This window comes from Musca vetustissima, unplaced genomic scaffold, assembly GCF_032173495.1.
Source record: "Musca vetustissima isolate MV318-11 ecotype Yass unplaced genomic scaffold, APGP_CSIRO_Mvet_v1 utg21476, whole genome shotgun sequence".
NCBI lineage: Eukaryota > Metazoa > Arthropoda > Insecta > Diptera > Muscidae > Musca > Musca vetustissima.
Genome location: NW_026879703.1, coordinates 49,686 through 71,147, shown reverse-complemented (window position 1 = coordinate 71,147; position 21,462 = coordinate 49,686). Strand labels below are relative to the sequence as shown.

The 21,462-nt window shown below is 33.8% G+C and overlaps 1 protein-coding gene across 1 annotated transcript; it reads right to left on the bottom strand.

Moving 5' to 3' along the window:
* Positions 1 to 19,980: 19,980 nt before the first annotated feature.
* Positions 19,981 to 20,516, bottom strand: LOC133324787 (uncharacterized). The gene is made up of 3 exons (XM_061533625.1): positions 20,347 to 20,516; positions 20,151 to 20,271; positions 19,981 to 20,089 (listed from the first exon to the last, which is right to left on the bottom strand). The coding sequence occupies exons 1-3, from the start codon at positions 20,441 to 20,443 to the stop codon at positions 19,987 to 19,989; spliced, it is 321 nt and encodes a 106-aa protein (XP_061389609.1). The 5' UTR covers positions 20,444 to 20,516; the 3' UTR covers positions 19,981 to 19,986.
* Between the last annotated feature and the right edge of the window lie 946 nt (positions 20,517 to 21,462).

The following is a 21,462-nucleotide window of genomic DNA, read 5'->3' as shown; positions in this document are numbered from 1 at the left end:
TACGGAAATGTGTTAGTTAATGAGAACCTAAAATGCCTGTAACATGGGTCAATATTAATAATTTTTGGTACGAAGGTTTCTATAGCATAAACCAAAAAATCCCCAAAATACCGAATATTGGGTGGCACCGTTATATGGGGTCCACCCTGAATCTTCGGTCAATATTAATAATTTTTGGTACGGATATGTGATATTCAAGGAGAACCTAAAGTACCAAATTACAGCCAATTCGGATGGAAAACGTGTCCAAAATACCGAATATTGTACCGTTATGTGGGGGCTACCCTGAAATCTGAATCAATGTTTATAATTTTTGGTATGGACGTAAGATATTCAATGAGACCAAATTACAGCGCATTCTTTTACAAAAGCTCTATCCCCACACGACCCAACAGAGTATATTGTGGGGTCGTGAATATTTCAAGTTTTTGCAAACGCAATGACAAATTGTATATACACTCCATCTTTTGGTGTAGGGTATAAACAAGAACAATACATTTCTATTGACGATTTAAACGTTGTTGAGTGGGAGTGTATTTTCAGTATATGATATCATTAATTTTTATGTTATGTAGAGTTTATAAACTTGTTGCTACTTTAAAACACCATATTCGGCTTCTTTACATTCAATATTCAATAAATATTCAAATTGATTTGGGCATCGTTTTTATTACATATCGCATTTGTTTGATTTCTACCAAATGACCTTTTATTTAATAAACTAATTTACACATATTAATTTTAAAAGACAAACATTTCCAAACAAATTGGGAACATTTGGCAGATAAGATTTTCGAATCCAGTTGTTGATTGCATGGAGGGAGAAACAATATAAATAGTTTGAATTCAGCTTGAAGTTGTCATAGTCTTTAGTGAGTCTCTCGCATCGATAGATAGTCTGCAGCAAAATGAAGTTTATCGTTATCGCTTTAGTTCTTTGCCTATGCTCTGTGGCATTTTCGGTTGAAGTGTCAGGAGTTTTCAAAGATGATGGTAAGAAGGAAATAAATAAAAAGTTTCGTTAATTCAAAATTAATCCATTTATTTGTGACAATATTACAGCCCATCCAGGAAAATGTGTTTACAAGGATTTGATTTTGTCAGCCGGTGAGGAAGGTTATCCCAAGGGTGAATGTGTTCGTCTTTTGTGCGCCAATGATGGTTTTGGTACACTGCAAGGGTAAGTTCAAAATTTTATAAGAACAAAATTTTAAAAAAAACGATATTTTGGTGGTATGTCTGTCCCAGAACCTGCATGAAGGTATATATATTTTTTATTACGAAATTTTCTTATATGATATCGAAAAAATAAAAAATATTGAATTCTAGCTGTACGGGAACATACCATACGCTTAACTATTTCACTATTAACTTTTAATTTATTTTACTAATAATTTTTAATTATTTTATAGTTGTGGTACTCAATCGGCTGAACCTCCCTGTAAACTGGGTGACTATGTAAATCCTAATGGCAATTACCCTGAATGCTGTCGTCGCCACGTAGTTTGTCCTTAATTTTATGGAGTTTTGATTATCTTAAAAAAATAAATGAAATAATAAAGGAAATAATTGATGTGTTTTGATGTGCAAGATAAGTATGTTCGATTCAAAAACACTGTGAAGTATGAACATTCTCTGTCTCTTGAATTGTAGACAAGTGTGATGAATAATTTGAAAAATTTCCATTAACAACACATCGAAGATCCATAAAATCTACACCTTAGACTACTAGCTAAGGCGTGATTTTTTTAAAAATATTTTTAAAGGCTAATTTTTGATAATTTTCTAACCATATGTCCATATTGAGACTAGGCCTCCATCTGAATGTACCGTCCCATTTTAAATCTGGTGGTATGGTTTATAGTATTTCTTTCGTGTCGCAAGTCGGGGCTCTATTGTGTACTTTTTTATAGCCTCCGGCAAAATTTGGAGTGTATATTTAAATTTGTCATTCCGTATGAAGCACCATAATAAATTCACAGAATAAAATTATAAGTCGTCGGTTGAAATCACGATGGAGATCGCAAAATTTATGATACAACTCTGACATTACTAGTATGTTTGGTATTGCAAATGGGATATATCCCCAATATTCGGTATTTTGAGAATCATGGATACGTTTTTCAACCAATTGGCTGTAATTTGGTATTTTAGGTTCGCATTGAGTAACACATATCTATTCAAAAAACCAGTAAGGAAAGTAGTAAAGTCGGACCGGGCCGACTATATGAAACCCTTCACCACTTTGGGTACATTCAACAGATGAATCCTAACAGACGTCGCATTTTTAAAGGACCAGCTAAAAGAATTTGGATTCATAAACATGTCATTCTGCAACCTATACAAGAAATAAAGAAGCTATGTCTAAATCTGAACCGATTTCATATATATATATATATATATATATGGGAGCTATATTTAAATCTGAACCGATTTTTTCCAATTTAAATTGGGTTCGTCCTTGGGCCAAATAAGTTACATATGCCAAATTTCATTCAAATCGGATCATAAATGCGACCTGTACTTTGTTCACAAAAATACATGGACGGACAGACGGACATGCATAAATCGACTCAGAAAGTGATTCTATGCATATTCTCAAAAGGAACCATGTGTCCACCTCGTTTCCTTTTGCCTGTTACAAACATATGCACAAAGACATAATACCCTGTACCACAGTGTTGTGAAGGGTATAAAAAGGATAGGTCGAATTTCCTTCTGCGAAGTATATTGACCTAAGTGTCCCAATACTCGGAATTTTAGGAATTTCTGACAAATTTTTCCCCAGAAGTGGTTTTTAGCGGCTCATTTAATAACACATATCCGTACCATTAATTAATTAATATTGACCCAAGTTTCAGGGTAGCCCCAATATAACGGTATCCCCCAATATGTCCTATTTTGGGGATTTTTTACAAGTTTTCCAAACCAATTGTATGTAATTCGGTATTTTGGGTTATCGTTGAATAACAAATATCCGTACCACAATTATAAATATTTATCTATGTTTCAGGGTTGCACTCGCAATATACGGGTGTAATTTGGTATTTTGAGTTCTCATTGCGTATTAATATTGACCTAAGTTTCGGGGTATCCCTCATAAAGCGGTACCACCCACTGTTCGCTATTTTGAGTATATGCACACGTTTTCCAGTCGAATCGACTATAATTTGGTGAATATGATATTTTGGGTTCTCATAGAAAAACGCATAACCCTACCAAAAATTATTAATATTGACCTAAGTTTTAGGGTATCCCCCATATAACGGTACTACTAGTATTCGCGATTTTGGACAAGTTTTCCCACCAACTTGACTGTAATTTCTTAATCTCATTGCGTAGCAATATGGGGATTTTTGACATGTTTTTCAATAAAATTGGAAAATAAACTGTACCACCACATCTACGCACTAAAAATTATTAACACTGACCCATGTCGACATTTTGAGCCCCCATTAATGTTAAATATTTTGATTGTCATCCTCATGACATATCATCGTTTTACTCGTTTTTCTCTAAACAGTGTTTTTGCAAATGTCAGACACGATAACAGAAAAACTAATAATAATTTGCCTAGGTGCGTCATTCTGCTAATTTTGGATCGAATTCAATAATCCTAATTCATGTATGCATTCTTTCTGATTGCTTTTGAATTTTGAGACTCGGATAATAAATATTTGTTTTGTTTACATAAAAGTGATTTTTAATATTCAACGTAGAAACTCGTTGACATTCACATTGTGATGAATTGCTTTAGAACATAGGTCTTTTTTAATCACACATGTACCATTTTGATGTGACCTTCTTGGGCAATTTTTTTCAAATGTTCAAGATAATGAGACATGTTCAGCAATACAAATAGGTCTTTGTCAAACAGATGGCTTCTAACCGTTTACGATCAAACATGAAATTCGTTGGTTTGGTAATATTTTTGACAATTATTTGTGGCAATTTGGCGGCAGTAAGGATGGACTTTTTTAATTAGGATTATATATAAACAAGCATTTTGTGTTGTATAAGATTACCCTGGCAAATGTGTTTATATGGGTCTAGTTCTGTCACCCGGCGATAGCAATTATCCCGTAGGTAAATGTCTTCGTGTATTGTGTTTTGGTGCGGATGGTAGCGGGAGAGTTCATACGTAAGTAATTTTACACTAATATTATTTAATTTAATTAATAAACTGGTATTGTTTTAGGTGTCCCACTGAAGGTGTGGAACCACCTTGTATTATGGGCAATTTTATCAATCCAATGACCCAATATCCTGATTGTTGTGAAAAAGAAATTATTTGTCCCGAAGATGTAAATGAACATGACAATAAATTATTTTAAGATGACGAAAATGTGAAATAAACCGGGGGCCCGGGCCCCTGCCGCAACAGCGATTTTTTCATTTTGTACTACCGGGTTTGTTTGTTTGTTTGCAGGGTTACCCTATATGCTGTGTTTTTAAAGCATTACGATACTCCTGATCGTACCATGGGTTCTGGATGGTAACCACTTTGGTAACCAATTGTTGCTTTTGCTGCAGCTTGTAAGGAGTGGGCACTTCTTTGTCATTATGCTTCTATATTATTATCGGGACAAGGATTGCTTTCGTCTAGTTGGGTAAGTTGAGTAGGCTTATGTTGCCTGTTGTGCTCGCAGCTTGTCGAAGACAAGTTTCAGTGTCAAACTTCCTTTCTAAAAAAATCGTTATTTTTTCTGTAAAATATTTTTTTCTTTTGAGAATTTGTTTCGATTTAAATATAGCATATAAACATACATACATATTCGAATTGAATTATTTTGAAAACCTTGACATTCACATTGTGATCCGTTGATTTTCAACATATATTTTATAATACAAAGACAGATGTTTCTTTTATAATCACACACGACCCATTTAGATGTGGCCTTTGCGGGCAAACATTTTTCAATTTTCAAGATAATGAGAAATATTTAGCAATACAAAGAAATCTTCGTCAAACAGTTGACTTCTAGGCGTTTACGATCAAACATGAAATTCGTTGGTTTGGTAATATTTTTGACAATTATTTGTGGCAGTTTTGCTGCTGTAATGATTGCCAATATGTCAGATCCTGGTAAGCAATTGGACTTTTTTAATTAGGGTTATGATTTTGAAAAAGTATATTTTGTTTAAGAACATCCCGGCAAATGTGTTTATATGGGTCTAGTTTTGTCACCCGGTGATAGTGGTTATCCAGGGGGTAAATGTCTTCGTGTATTGTGTTTTGGTGCGGATGGTAGCGGTAGAGTTCACACGTAAGTAATTTTATAATATATTAATTAGTTATTTTATTCATACTCTAACGTTTTAGTTGCGGAACTCAAGGAGCGCAACCCCCTTGTGTATTGGGAAATTATATTGATCCATATGCACAATATCCAGAGTGTTGTATGAAGGAAATTATTTGTCCCGAAGATGTAAATGATATTGAAAATGAATTATTTTAATTATGAAGGAGAATTATGAAGATAAATAAAAATATTTCATATTTTATGAAATTTTTCGTAATAGAAGTTTAACCAGAATATTTTCAGATTATTTGATGATACCTCGTACATTATTTATTACAATTACACCAAGTGCTATAGGATATTATTTTAATAAGCAACGGAAAATTCGCAGTATTTTGGGGTATTTTTCCGCCGAATTAGCTGTAATTTAGTATTTTGGGTTCTTGATAGATACAAAATATCTCCACAAAAAATTATGAATATAGGTCCATATTTTCGGATAGCCCCCATATAAGGGTACCCCCAATTTTCGTTATTTTGGGGTTCTTGTTTTTCAACCGAATTCGCTGCAATTTGGTATTTTGTAGTCTTATATGGTAACAAATCTCCCTACCAAAAATTGTTAATATTCGCCCCCTTTTTGGGGTAGTCCCCATATAACCCCCTTTTTATATTAAAATAGTTATCTGATATGTTCCGCAATTTGAATTTGGTTCTAAGACTCTGTTGTAATCTTTTCACCTGCGGAGGGTAGCGAGATTAAAAATTAGAACGTAAGGTTCGATAATGAGCTATAGCCGAATTTAGATCTAGCCCCTGTATGGAGGTTCCAGAAGGAGTGAACCGATATTTCCCATCTTCGAATTTGAACTAAGTTTGGAAGAAATAATAAGATTGGCAAAGTTTGGATGAAATCTAAATTTTCTGAAACGGATTTTGTCCAAACAAACATGGGGTCTAGAACCAATATTTCGAAAAGGCACATTTTCACCGTGTTAATGTGTAAACACCCTCATTACCCATAAGGCTGAGGGTATAATTATCCATTAAAATTTTCTGAAATTTGTATTATGGTTTACATAATCCACTTTTGATATGTTCCCTATATTTTAATTTCTAGTACCTGTCAGTATATCTATGGTGGGGGTATCCAAAGTTCGACCCGGCCGAACTTAACGGTAATCCACTGGTTCGATTTCATATTGACGCATTGAAATTTCCCTATGTTTCACGCGATGAATTTGATTTTCCAATGTTAAAAAAGTGACAGTAGATTTGTAAGCAGGTACTTCATAGGATGACTATGACATTGTCTGCTAGTAGAAAAAAAACAAATACAGCGGTCCATTGGATGAGAGCGTTGTTAAACACATGAACATGAATATGTTGGAATTTTCTGAAAATAAGTTTTTTATTCACCGAAAAGGACCAAAATAGAAAAAAATAAGGCAAGCATATATTTTTATACCCTTCACCACACTATGGTACAGGGTATTATGTCTTTGTGCATATGTTTGTAACAGGCAAAAGGAAACGAGATAACCGGTTCCTTTTGAGAATATGCATCGAATCACTTTTCAGCGGATTTATGCATGTCCGTCTGTCTGTCCATGTTAAATTGTAAACAAAGTACAACTCGAATTTTTGATTCGAATTGGGTTTATTTGGGGAAATAGGTTCAGATGTAGATATAGCTTCCATATATATTTTCGTTCGATTTTAGGTAAATAGTGCACACAAGGCTCTATATATCCTTCGATTTGCACGAAATTTGTGCATAGGGTTATGAATTAAGGCTAGAAAGACGTGTGTTAAATTTCGTGAAAATCGGTTCAGATTTAGATATAGCTCCCATATATATTTTCGTCCGATTTAATGTAAGTGGTGCACCAAAGTCCCTATTAATTCATCGATTTGCACGAAAATTGTCATAGCGAACTGAATTAAGTCTAGAATGATGGGTGGTGAGTTTCGAGAAAATCGGTCCAGATTTCGATATATGTAGCTCCCATATATATTTTCGTCCGATTTTAGGTAAATGGTGCACCAAAGTCCCCACATGGAGAATCCGAAATACAAAACCGCATATTAGGTTGAAAAATGTGCCAAAAACCTTAAAAAAATCATATAGGGTTTGGTGTACACAAAAAAGACCGATATATTTAATTTTCAATACCAAATGTCTTAGGAGTAGTGCAATATATGGGCAAAATTCCAAAGCTCTGTTTTCAATATTGCGGCCTCAATTGGATGGACATGGTTAAATCGACAAGGAGTAGCCTTTAAGAATAAATCGGGTCTCTTATGAATATTTCATTATTACATATTAATAATTTTGTTCATTTAATTTTTTAGCACTTTTTTCTGGCACTTTTTTTAAATTTCTAGCACTTTCTAGCATTTTTTCTCAACAGAGTTTTGGCAACACTGCTGGTGACAGATCCAGACAGCGTGTTGAGGATCTGGAAGGAGCATTTCCTTTGAATAAGGGATGCACAAAAAAGGAGGCAAGACGATACGTACCAACTATAGAGAAATTAGGCTCCTTCCCATCGCATATAAAGTGCTATCCAGGGTGCTTTGTGAACGCCTGAAGCCAATGGTCATTGACATTATTGGACCATACCAATGCAGCTTCTGACCTGGCAAATCCACAATAGACCTGATTTTCACACTGCGCCATATCCTTTGAAAAGACCTATGAGAAACAGATCGACAAATTTAAATTGGAAGAACTGCACACAAGACCGACGCGCTTGGAAATCTTTTTTAAGCACGATTTATGAAACAAATGTTCTGCCACAACCCAACTAAGTAAGTAAGATCGTATTTGTTCAGTTTCTTACCGGATTTTCAAATACTATATCGAACAGAGCAGGAATTCTTAAATTGAAATACTTTAGATTTGGAATAGTAAATATTTACACTCCTCGAAATATTCACAACCTTGACATTCATTTTGGTATGAAACTTATACACATACGTTTATATTTATATATTTAAAAAAAATTCCAATAATCACAATTGCTCCATTTTATGTGGCCTTTGCGGTCAATTTTTTTTTTCTTTTTTCAAGATAATGACAAATGTCGAGCATTTGAAAAATTATTCTTCGCGAAGCAGTTGTCTTGTAGCCGCTAATATACAAACATGAAATTCTATGGCTGGGTAACATTTTTCGCAATTATTTGCTGCAGTATGGCAGCAGTAATGATTGCCAAAATGGGAGATTCTGGTAAAAAGTCCTATTCTTTATTTGATTTGAAAACATAATATTTTGATTTCGTCATTTTAAAGAACATCCTGGCAAGTGTGTCTATATGGATCTAATTTTGTCACCCGGTGATGTTGGTTATCCAAAGGGTAGATGTTTGCGTGTTCTGTGTTTTGGTTCGGATGGTAGTGGTAGGGTTCACAGGTAAGATATGTGAATAATTTAAGTAAAATATTTCTTTAATTTATAAACAAATTTTGTTTTAGTTGTGGAAGTCAAGGAGCGGTGCCACCCTGTTTTCTAGGAAATTACATTGATCGCGATGCTCAGTATCCACAGTGCTGTCGTAAAGAAGTTATCTGCCCAGAGGATGTCAATGTGCAAGAGAATGAAATATTTTCAAATGAATAAGAAAAATATAGATATCAAAATCAATTTATCAAATAATACGCTTTACTTTCATTCCACGCCACATTGTGGTCAATATTATTAAAAAAATAGACTCCTACTTTCTTTTGAGAATGCATTTCTCTCCGATCAGCTTCGTATCATAAAGCCTAAACGAAAACAGTTATGTTTTTCCAACATTTTAGATGTATCCCATTCTGTGACCCATATGGTACAATTGTTGGTACCTTTCGTACTTTCCTACAGAAGACGAAGATTCAAAAATGCAATCTTCCAATATTAATGCAAATTTTCATAATATTTTTTATCTTCGTGACATTAGGGTAGGTACTCTTCCATTGAAAAATAATAATGATCGCCCTTGAAATGATATTAGCCTTGGAATATACCTTCCTAAGAAACAATAATGTATTCACTCAATATCAACACTTCTAAAGTAATTAGAAAAAAAAATCAAAAATTTTTAATTACAATACCGTATGCTTGTTTACATGCATACAATTTAACTAATTAAACAGCATAAATATTAACACTCAAACAGAACAACCAGAAACAACCATCAGGGACATTCATGGGCACAAATATTTAGAACAATGCTAACCAGAAAGTAAGTGGTGTACTAAATATTTACATTCGTGTGTGTGTGTGTTTTTTCTTTATTCTGTGGAAAATTGGAACAAATTCATATACGCTCACACTTTTAAAAATTTGCATATACTCACTTTAATTTCTTCTATTCAGGCTAATGTCTGGTGCAGAAATATAAAAAATGAAACAGAATGAGTAAATATTAAAAATTAACATAACAATTACTTCTTAGGGGAAAAGCAGGGAAATGACGAAACAATTTTGAGCTACAAAATCGAAAAATAGTATTGAAAATAGTATTAAAAAATCCATGCCTTTAGCTCTAAGAGTCCTTGAAAAAATATTGTTTAAAAAATCCACGCCTTTAGCTCTGAGAGTCCTTGAAAAAATATTTTTTAAAAAATCCACGCCTTTAGCTCTGAGAGTCCTTGAAAAAATATTCTTTAAAAAATCCACCCCTATAGCTCAGAGAGTCGTTGACAAAATATTCCTTAAAAAATCAACGATTATAGCTCAGAGAGTCCTTGACAAAATATTCCTTAAAAAATCAACGATTATAGCTCAGAGAGTCCTTGAACAAATATTCCTTAAAATATGGACGCTTATAGCTCAGAGAGTCCTTGGAAAAATATTGTTTTAAAATTTCACGCCTTTAGCTCTGAGAGTCCTTGAAGAAATATTCTTTAAAAAAATCCACGTCTTTAGATCTGGGATTCCTTGAAAAACTATTCTTTAAAAAAATCCATGCCTTTGGCTCTGAGAGTCCTTGAACAAATATTGTTTAAAAAATCTACGCCTTTAGCTCTGAAAGTCCTTGAAAAACTATTGTTTAAAAAATCCACGCCTTTAGCTCTGAGAGTCCTTGAAAAAATAGTCTTTAAAAAATCCACGCCCGTAGCTCTAAGAGTCCTTGAAAAACTATTGTTTAAAAAATCCACGCCTTTAGCTCTGAGAGTCCTTGAAAAAATATTCTTTAAAAATCCACGCCTTTAGCTGTAAGGGTCCTTGAAAAAATAGTCTTTAAGAAATCCACGCCCGTAGCTCTAAGAGTCCTTGAAAAAATATTCTTTAAAAAATCCACGCCTGTAGCTCTAAAACATTTTTTCTACCTTCTTGGTATCCCTAATTATATAGAGCATCACATTGTCGACTAAGCCCAAAAATAATTATTCTATAGCTGTTTTTTCGTTTCGAAGTCGTTTTTTACAAATACTTTCTTGAAGTTCAAAATGTATTTATTTTTTTAATTTTTCCGCCTTTATAATAACATTATAAATTCACTTTACAGCACAAAAACAAAAAAGAAACGCACACAAAAAGTTGAAAACTTTCATATACTAACATACTTAAAAATTGATGTGAATGAGTGTGAGTGAGTACACACAAACACACTCATTCATTTCGCAAAACACTTCACATATGCGTTAATGTGAATGTCTTTGTTTTCCGACAATTATTCTTATTATTGTTCTTTTACGAGGAATAACAACTTTCTCCTACGTCCCACAACTGATTCCTTACCAACACCTACACACCCACCCCATCATTGAACAGAGACTACCTTACGCATATGCGAAAAAATACACACACTCACGCAAACAAGTGCTATTTGCTTACAGTACAAGGATGCATATTAAGGTGGGTTATTATAAAATCGAAAAAATATATATTTATATTTTTTCTTATTACACTGTGTAACAAATATTTGATACGCTGATGGAATTAATAACAAAACAAAACAAAATTAATAACCTAACAAATTAAGGTACATAAATATTATGTTATATTCCTTAAATGATTTTTGCAATGTCATGATCATACCAGAAAATATTTTTTTTTCAAAACCCCTCCTATTACACATTTTACAATACCAGCGTATGTCTGTTATGTTAACATGTGTTCAATGGAATGGTATGACTTGAGTGATGCAAACGAAAGAGTGAATAAATGACTGAATTCCATAAACTTTCATTTTCACTTTTTCTAATATTTCTGCATATGTTTCCATTTGAACGGGTTTCTGTCCTCCGCATTCCGCCTTCACTGAAAACTTTTGTTTGCTATTTTTACTGAAGACATACACAATTATGCAAACAAATACGCATATTTTAACCACACGAAGTTCCATGGAAAATTCTTAAAGAAAATTGTTGAGAAAATAAATTAAAATTGAAAGCACTTGTTAAATTATGGACTGAAAAAATTAAAAGAGCAAATACGTTATAAATAAGCCTACAATTTTATACCCACCACCACCTTAACAAAAATGGATCAGGAATTTTATATGGTTTGGTAAGTTACTGCCCCTCAAATATAATTTTTTACGAGTATCAGAGCTAAAGGCCTGTAGTTTCATTTTTTCAAAGGCTCTCAGAGCTACAGGGGTGGATTATATAGGCGTGGATTTTTTTAAACAATATTTTTTTCAAGGACTCTCTGAGCTATAGGCGTGGATTTTTTTAAACAATATCCTTTCAAGGACATTCAGAGCTAAAGGCGTGGATTTTTTAAACAATATCCTTTCAAGGACTTTCAGAGCTATAGGCGTGGATTTTTTAAACAATATCCTTTCAAGGACATTCAGAGCTATAGGCGTGGATTTTTTAAAGAAGTTGTTAAAGTGTATTTTTTTCAAGAACTCTCAGAGCTATAGGCGTGGAATTTTTTAGAGGATATTTTTTCAAGGACTCTCTAAGCTATAGGCGTGGATATTTTTTTAAAAACTATCAAAGTTACAGGCGTGAATTTTTTTAAGGATATTATTTTGAGTAAAAACAAATAGGTAAACAAAATTTCAAAACTGCTTTCAATTTTATTTTCAATCAATTTATCACAATAGCCATTATTTTCAGGGACAAATAACCTTTCGTTTACAACAATCCGGATATGGGGCATTTGCATTAACATGATCTCCCAGTTTACAAGGCGATTTTACCTCTTGTGTTCCGCAACTAAAAGAAAATAATGTTATATTCCAAATGTACCATGTGTGTGTGTGTGTGTTTGTTTCCAACATACCCCTTAACAAGTCCAAATCCATCGGCTCGGTTACATACTAAACGTTTACATTTACCCGGAAGCTGACCTTCCTTACCCGGTTCAAGTACCAAACCGCCAAAGAAACATTTTCCTGGATGATCTGGATCTTTAAAGTAACCCGTAAACTCTCCAGCCATGCCACCCGAGAGCAAGCTTAACGTTAAAAATATTGTGACAGCAAGGCACAATTTCATTTTTTATTTCATGAAATCTTTTTAGTTCCAAACAGTTGCAGATTAAAATAAAAACTAATTTCTGAACTAGGCAAACATTTTGAATCTAAGTCATTTAAATTTGTTATCAGTTTCTAAAATATATGTAAATAAATTCTAGTCATGTGAATAGTTTTATATAATAAATCATTAGATCAGCGTCTGCTGCATTCAACAAAAAAATTATAAAAATATAAATAAGAAAATAAACAATGAATTATTGCATATTTCTTTTTCATCATTCGTAATATTCGAAATAAAGTGACGTAAATGATTATTATTTTTACAAAGGAATTGAAATTGACATTATTGAAATACCATCGTGACGTTTTATATTATTTCCTGAAATAATAAATTTCTTGGAAATTCAAAAATCTTATTTTATAGAAAATGTGAATTCCCATTGATCTATATACAACTTGGCGGCTATGACGTCCGGGTAGTACGTCGTAAAAACTCAATCGCACAAATAAAATAAAAAATGCTACATGGGTTCTGGCCAAAGAAGATCCTTTTTGTTTTTGGCAGAGATCGGTTAATATTCAGTTCATTGAACCCGGATTAACGATCACTGACCCCGGATTAAGGCTAATCCGGATAAGGCTAAGGCGGATTAATGGTCATTGACCCCAAATTAAGGCTTAATCCGGATTAAAGGTCATTGACCCCGGATTAAGGCTTAATCCGGATTAAAGGTCATTGACCCCGGATTAAGGCTTAATACGGATTAAAGGTCATTGACCCCGGATTAAGGCTTAATCCGGATTAAAGGTCATTGACCCCGGATTAAGGCTTAATACGGATTAAGGGTCATTGACCCCGGATTAAGGCTTAATACGGGGCCAATGACCATTAATCCGGATTAAGGCTTAATCCGGATTAATGGTCATTGGCCCCGGATTATGGGTCATTGACCCCGGATTATGGGTCATTCACGCCGGATTATGGATCATTACAGTGCATATATCTTAAATTTTTTAGCTGCCACAACGCGCACTTAAGTGAAATCTGTACATAAAAATGGGACAATAGTAAATGTTTTGTTAAACGAGTGTCAATAATTAATAAGTAGTTGTGTGTTGTTTGTGATGTTGTGTAAAAAATAACGACTAATTTTTATTTTGAAATTCTCTGTGCAGCTAAAAAAAATTAAGTAAGTTTAGGGAAAATGTACTAATGTTCTGAGCTTAAACGAAATATTTGCGTCGGAGTGTGAGAAAAAGTACCAACGAGTTTTAGTTTGTGCAGGTACATCGAAAGTGCAGCTAAGTGCAATGTAGCTAAGTGCAATGCAGTTAAGTGCAATGCAGCTAAGTGTAATGCAGCTAAGTGTAATGCAGCTAAGTGTAATGCAGCTATGTGCAATGCAGCTAAATTAAACATGAATGAGGTACTTATGAAAATTCGTACTTGTTGGTACGAACCATACTAGAAGGTTTAGATTTGAGTGAACGGATAGAGATGGAAAACCTAAATTTGGAACTAAAATTACATATTATAGTACATGTTGGAAATTCGAATTTATAACAATTTAGATCTATGGTAGAATTTAGAACGGATAAGGCTGTGATACTGAAATTTGTGATTAACACTAGAACGCCGAAGTCGGTCATTTTGACCGCTTTCCAATTTCAAGTACAAAAGCAACTGTGCATTTAATGACACTTTTTTTAAAAATTTGGTGAATTTTTTATAATAAACGTAATTCTATGAGGTACAAAAAGTCACCATATTTAAAAAAAGTGTCATTAAATGCACAGTTGCTTCTGTACTTGAAATTGGAAAGCGGTCAAAATGACTGCCTTCGGCGTTCTAGTGTTAAAGTTACTATTGGGGTGTAGAATTGAGGAAGTTTTGGAACATCGAACTTACGTAATAAATGGCACTAAATTTGTTACAATTTGGATGTTGATGAACGGATAAAGCTGGAAGTCTTAAACGTGGACTTAAGATTTTTATTGGAGTGCATGTATGAGGTAGTTTGGGAAATTCGTACTTATTGGTACGAAATGTACTTAATTTGGTAGGAATTCTTAAAGCTGCAACTAAGATTACTGTCGGAGTGTATAATTGAGGTAGTTTTGGAATATGGGTACGAAAAATACAGAATGCTACCAAATATGGTACTATTTGGATTTTGATGAACAAATAGAGGTGAAATTCTTAAATATGGACTTACAATTACTATTGGAAAGCAGTATTGAGGTAGTTTTTTTGTTTTCGTTTTTTTTTTTTAATTCGTACTTGTGAGTACGACACGTATTAATTTTGGTACAATCTGAACATTGGAGGAATTAAGATTACTGTTAGATTGTAGGATTGATGTAGTTTTAGAAATTCTTACTTATTAGTATGAAAAGTACTAAATGACACTATATTTGGATTTGGGTGAATGAGCTGGTATAATTTTTGTATACAAATAGTACTAAATGCACTAAATTTAGAACAATTTGGATTTTGTTAACGGAGAGAACTGGAAACTTACAAAGTGGTATTAACTGGTACTATATTTTGTGAAATTAGAAGTCTGTATGATATATGGAAGTAATCTCGTAAATGTGTACTTGTGTGTTCGAAAAGCGCTGAATATAAAAATATATAATTGAAATTCAGATCAATTTTGAATCTGTATAATGGATATTAGATGTATAAACTTGATAGTGGAATTCGGAATTATAGTACAACAAACTATACAGAATTCACGATTTCCATATAAAATATAATTTATTTGTTTTTTCCCATTTCTGCATACGAAGTAGCGGGCACTTAATAAATATGTATGTTATTTTCCGACCTTTCGATTATAATAAATTACAGATATTCTAGCATGAGTTCAAATTGACCTCAAGCTCGAATATCTCTAATTTATTGGTAATTAGAATATCTCTAATTATTGGTAATTCGGACTGAAGTGTTCGGAAAACATAATTTTTGTCTGGTTTTTAGTCGGTCTAGAGGCAACTATTATAATCGAATGTAACAATTGTTAACTTGGGGAAAATATTATTCAGATACCAGTAAGGAAAGTAGTAAAGTCGGACGGGGCCGACTATATGATACCCTTCACCACTATATGTATATATGTATATCCTAACAATTTCATGTCATGTCAACCTATGCTACATTTAATTTCAATCACATTTAAGTAAATCGATTTATATCAAAGATGATACACGCGATTCAGTATGCCGCACTGTTAAAATATAATTTCAATCAGACACCCGTTGCAAAATTTCGTGTCAATCGGACAAACATTAGGAGTTCGGTGCACAATTTACCTAAAATCGGACTAAAATATATATGTGAGACTTATATCTAAATCCTAACCGATATTTTCGAAACTTAACACACATCAGTCTAGAATCAATTTAATGCGCTATGCCAAATATGGTGGAAATCGAAAGATATATAGGGATTTTGGTGCAACATTTACATTAAATCGGACGAAAATATATGTGAGCTATATTAAAATCTGAAATGAATTTCAGGTTCATCATCAACCATCATCATTCTAGACTTAATTTAGTTCGCCATGCAAATTTCGTGAAATCGATAGATATATAGGGGCATTGATACTCCATTTACATTTAATTGGACGAAAATATATATGGTAGCTATATCTTTATACGAACCGATTTTCTCAAATCTTAACACACATCATTCTAGAACTAATTAAGTACGCCATACAAAATTCGTGAAAATCGAAAGTTATATAGGGTCTTTGGTACTGCATTAACATTAAATTGGACGAAAATATATATGGGAGCTATATCTAAATCTGATCCGATTATCTCTAAACTTTACACGCATCATTCTAGGCTTAATTCAGTACTCTATGCCAAATTTCGTGCAAATCGAGATATATATAGGGACTTTGGTGCACCATTTACATAAAATCTGGCAAAACTATATATGGGAGCTATATATATATATGACCCGATTTTTTCGAAACTTAACACACATCATTCTAGTTTTAATTCAGTACTCTATGCCAAATTTCGTAGAAATCGAGAGATATATCGGGACGTTGGTGCACCATTTATATAAAATCGGACAAAACTATATATGGGAGTTATATGTAAATCTGAACCGATTTTCACGAAACTAAGTACACATTGTTCTGGACCTAATTCAGTAGTCTAAATGTGAACCGATTTTCATCAATTTCAATAGGGTTCGTCCTTAGGCCAAATAAGTGACTCATACACATAGACACATAGACAATACCCTGTACCACAGTGTGGTGGAGGGTATAAAAAGAGGGTTATATGGGGACTACCTCTAAAAAGGAGCGAATATTAATAATTTTTGGGAGGGAGGTTTGTTACCGTATACGACTACAAAAAAAAAAAAAACAAATTACAAAGAAATTGGTTGAAAAACACGTTCAAGAACCCTAAAATACCGAAAATTTGGGGGTACCCTTATATGGGGGCTACCCGAAAAAATTTACCTATATTTATAATTTATAGTGGAGAGATTTGTTACCTAATAAAAACCCGACGTATTTAATTACAGTCAATTCGGTCGAAAAATACGATCAGAACACCCAAAATACCAAAAATTTGGGAGTACCGTTATATGGGGACTACCAGAAAAACTGGACCTATATTTATAATTTTTAGTGAAGTAATTTGGTACCCAATAATAACCCAATGTACAAAGTTTCAGAGAATTCAGTTATAAAACGAGCCCAAGAACCCAAAAATACCGAAAATTGGGGGCACCCTTATATGGGGGCTATCCGAAAAAATGGACCTATATTTATAATTTTTAGTAGAGAGATTTTCTACCCAATAAGAACTCAAAGTACCAAATTTTTGGCGAATTCAGTCAAAAAACGCGCTCAAGAACCTCAAAATACCGAAAATTGGGGGGTACCCTTATATGGGAGCTATTCCTAAACGTGGACCGATTTTCACCAATTTCAATATGGTTCGTCCTTGTGCCAATTAAGTGATCTGTGCCAAATTTTATACAAATCGGATCATAAATGCGACCTGCACTTTGTTAACAAAAATACATGGACGGACGGACATGCGTAAATCGACTCATATGCATATTCTCAAAAGGAACCGTGGGTCTATCTCGACTATTTTTGCCTGTTACAAACATATGCACAAAGACATAATACCCTGTACCACAGTGTGATGAAGGGTATAAAAATATACCAAGGTAAGAAAGATGAACAGTTGACTTCTTATGGGTCAAGCGGGTGCAAATATCGTGAAATAGTCTAGGGATATTGTTCCGAAGAAAGTTAAAGTTAAAAGTTGATTCGAAATGGCTGCAATTTGTTATTTTGGATTCCTGGCGGATAATGGTATTGTTTTAACCACAATTTCGCATCGAAGTGGCTAAAAACTGGACATGCTAGAAAAAAGTAAAATTTCAAATGTAGGTCCGTTTTTTATTATCCATACACCAACTACAATGGTCCTGATAAATATTCAATTCGTTGAATTTCCTCTTCCAATCGTTCACCCTGAGTATCTGTAATGACGTTAATATATATATATGCGGGACATCCATTTCAGAGCTACGTCATGCATTGAAATGGATGTCCCGCCCATATATATTCTATCTTGAGTCTTTGTGGGTATTTTTCGTCCTTATTTTATTGAACCGTAAACTAAATATCACAAGACGATGTTTTTATCTTTAAATTCTTTATAAATCGAAAATCGTATGTTCTAATGTCCAAGGATAATGTTAACAGTACACGTTTGATATTGGTATTTCGTTGATGTGGTGAAATCTACACGGAATGGCGGGAAAAATACATAGTAACTCATAAATTGAGAACGACTGGAATGATTTGATTCAAAAATTTGTTTTCGGAACATATTCTTGGTTGAAAATATTGACTTTTAGTCCTAGAGTGTTACTTCACGAATTCTCCAACTTTATTACTTTTAACACATTATTTATTTGATATTGTTATACATTCCCGTGTATTATTGCGTTATTTAATTGTTTCATTATACCCTACACAACTATGTTGTCAGGGTATTATAGCTTTGTGCAGCCCCAAAAGTTTGTAATGCCGCGAAATATTGATCCTAGACCCACCTTTAAGTATACCGATCGTCATATCTCGACTAGCTGAGTCGATCTAGACATGTGTGTCCGTCCGTCCGTCCGTCTGTCCATTATAATTTGTAAACACGATACAGGCCACAGTTATGACCAATCTTCACGAAATTTTGCATGTAGGATGGGTTCTGGCCAATGAAGACCCCTATTGTTTTTGATAAAGATCGGTTAATATTTAGGGGATGAAATGGACCAAATATAAATATTTGTCGGTTTTTCTGATCGCTCCAGAGGTCGCAACAATGGTCCGAACATCGTGAAATTTTGCATGGAGAAGCGGATCGGGCCAAAGAATAAGCATGCCTGTTTGGAGAAAGATCGGTCAATATTTAGCGGGTCAAATGGACCCTGACTTTTGTGTGAAAAATTACAAAATTTGTATTCTATGGCGTATATTTTTACCCCTGAATGACATATACCCAAGAAGTTGATATTATATCCAAGAGGAGTGGTTGACCTTTAAATTAAGACCAATTATATTGTTGTATGTGCTCGGATGTGGGAGTTACATCTAAATATTTACAGGTATCTCCGTATTCCTATATTATTTAGTAACCCATTATCACTCTGGAGAGCGGAACTATAGCGCTGATCGCTTTGAAATGTTCCATGAGGTTCCGGTTATGGTCAAGGACAACGCCTATAATTTTCGGTGATGATCAGATAATAATTTTGGAATGAAGTGGACTGAAAACTTATTTTTTTGTGTTATTTTCGAGTCGATCTATAGACCTCAAATGAAAGCCGAACATCACAACACAACCCACGGTGAAGGGAATCTGGATAATAGCTGTGCTGAATACTCGTAATATTCGGAAAATATGTCATTGTGAGGAAGAGGTGCTGTTTACCTCTAATCGGGCAAGAGGGTGCAAATATCACGAAATATTGCCCAGTCTCGGAATAAACATCCGCAGAAAATTTGAGTTCCGTGGTAGTTGTGTAGGGTATCGTATGGTCGGCCCCGTCCGACTATACTGCTCCGCTCACTGGTTTTTAATTTTGTTTTGGAAATCTTGAGAACGACTAGAATCCTTGATCCATATTTTAAAAATTTAATAAACACTCTATTAATTTATTAAATATGTATATATATTTTTAAATAATTATGACACTTATTTTCACTACGCACAAAAAAAAAATAATTTATAAAATAAATGAACACAGAACAAAAGACATTTAATATTTAAGGACATATCTGATGTCTGTTACAACACTCTGGATAGGGGGCATCAATATTGATGTAGTCACCAAAAGAGCAATTTGGCATGGGAGCCTTGTAATTACAACTGAAATAGATACACACAATTACAATATGTTTTTGTATAAATATTTATATTATTATCCTACCCCTGAATCCTGCCGAAGCCATTTTTGTTATCGCACAGGAATAGCATGCATTGTCCTTTGGGTTTACCCTGTTCACCGGGCAATAAAAATAATCCTTCATGTACACAACGACCAGGATGATCTGAAATTTATTTATTTCAATTAAATTAATAATTTTATTTTAATTTATTTTTATTTTCCAAGAAAACCAACGTACCTGAATCTTTAAAGAATCCTCTGGCCTCGTCACACAATACCATAGCCACAAACAAGGAGGCCACAAGGAAGAGAACACCACAAACTGGGAATTTCATGTTTATTTGTCAATGGATGAAACGGAACTAAGTTTAGAAGGCGTTGTTATTTTACTATAAGCTATGACTTTGATAAATAAAAATACGCACATATTTTATTTGGTTTATATTTATTTCAATTTCCTTTCGTAGCCAATCAAAGCAAGTTTGTGTGTGTGTTTTTTTTTCTGCCGATCTCAAATCACTATCTCTGTTATCGCCTCTGAATGTCTGACGTAAACGTTGAAGCGTAATTAAAATCCATCAATCATTTGAATAAATAAATGTAACATTTAATGTTACCTACTTATGATCCGTCGTTTGGGTGGTCGGGCAGCAGATCCGTCTGTCGTTGTCCTCAAATGTCCCACGGCAAAGGAATTTCAAAGAAGAAATCGTTTCTAAGAACCGCAAAACACTGATAATAAAATATGTTGGTACCGCTTACAAAACATAAGAGAAGTGCATTCATATCAGCCGAGCTCAGCCAAAAGGTCTTATCATATCGGCCTTAAAGAAGCCGAACAACAATATTGTGACTCTTATCGTATCTGCTCGCCGAGGTTGTTTACTTCGTTTATTAATGAACGTGATATTGGCGCCATTGATCTATGCTCTGCTGATTGTCCCTGCGTCTGTTTTCGTTTCAGATTCGGCAAAAATTTTGTTTTTGGAAATTATTTAAATGCGTATAAGAAAATTCTATTGTGCCAACTCATCCTATTAGTCATTTAGTTTTTAGTTTTAATCATGTTGACAAATTCCAAAAAGTAAACAATGACGAAGGGAAACCCCATTTTTAGTTTGTTTTTAAAATCAATTTAGCTCATGAATTACGATGACCTTTAAGCCGTGTATTCGTAACAACATATTTTGACTCAATTGTCTGCTGTAATCGTTTCATTGATTCCATCACATTGAAAGTGCAGTGTACCACGGAAGTCTTTGTAATTTTTTTGTACTTGAATGAAAATGAATTGGAAGTTCAAGCCGACCGAACTGTGGTACGGGGTATTATGTCTTTTAGACTTTTAATTGTT

Bases quoted from the DNA above. Each gene is read 5' to 3' on its own strand.
- LOC133324787 (XM_061533625.1), bottom strand. From the start codon at position 20,443: ATGAAATTCCCAGTTTGTGGTGTTCTCTTCCTTGTGGCCTCCTTGTTT. The intron at 20,272-20,346 runs GTACGTTGGTTT...AATAAATTTCAG, and splicing joins AGGATTCTTTAAAGATTCAG to ATCATCCTGGTCGTTGTGTA. The intron at 20,090-20,150 runs GTAGGATAATAA...TATCTATTTCAG, and splicing joins GGCTTCGGCAGGATTCAGGG to TTGTAATTACAAGGCTCCCA.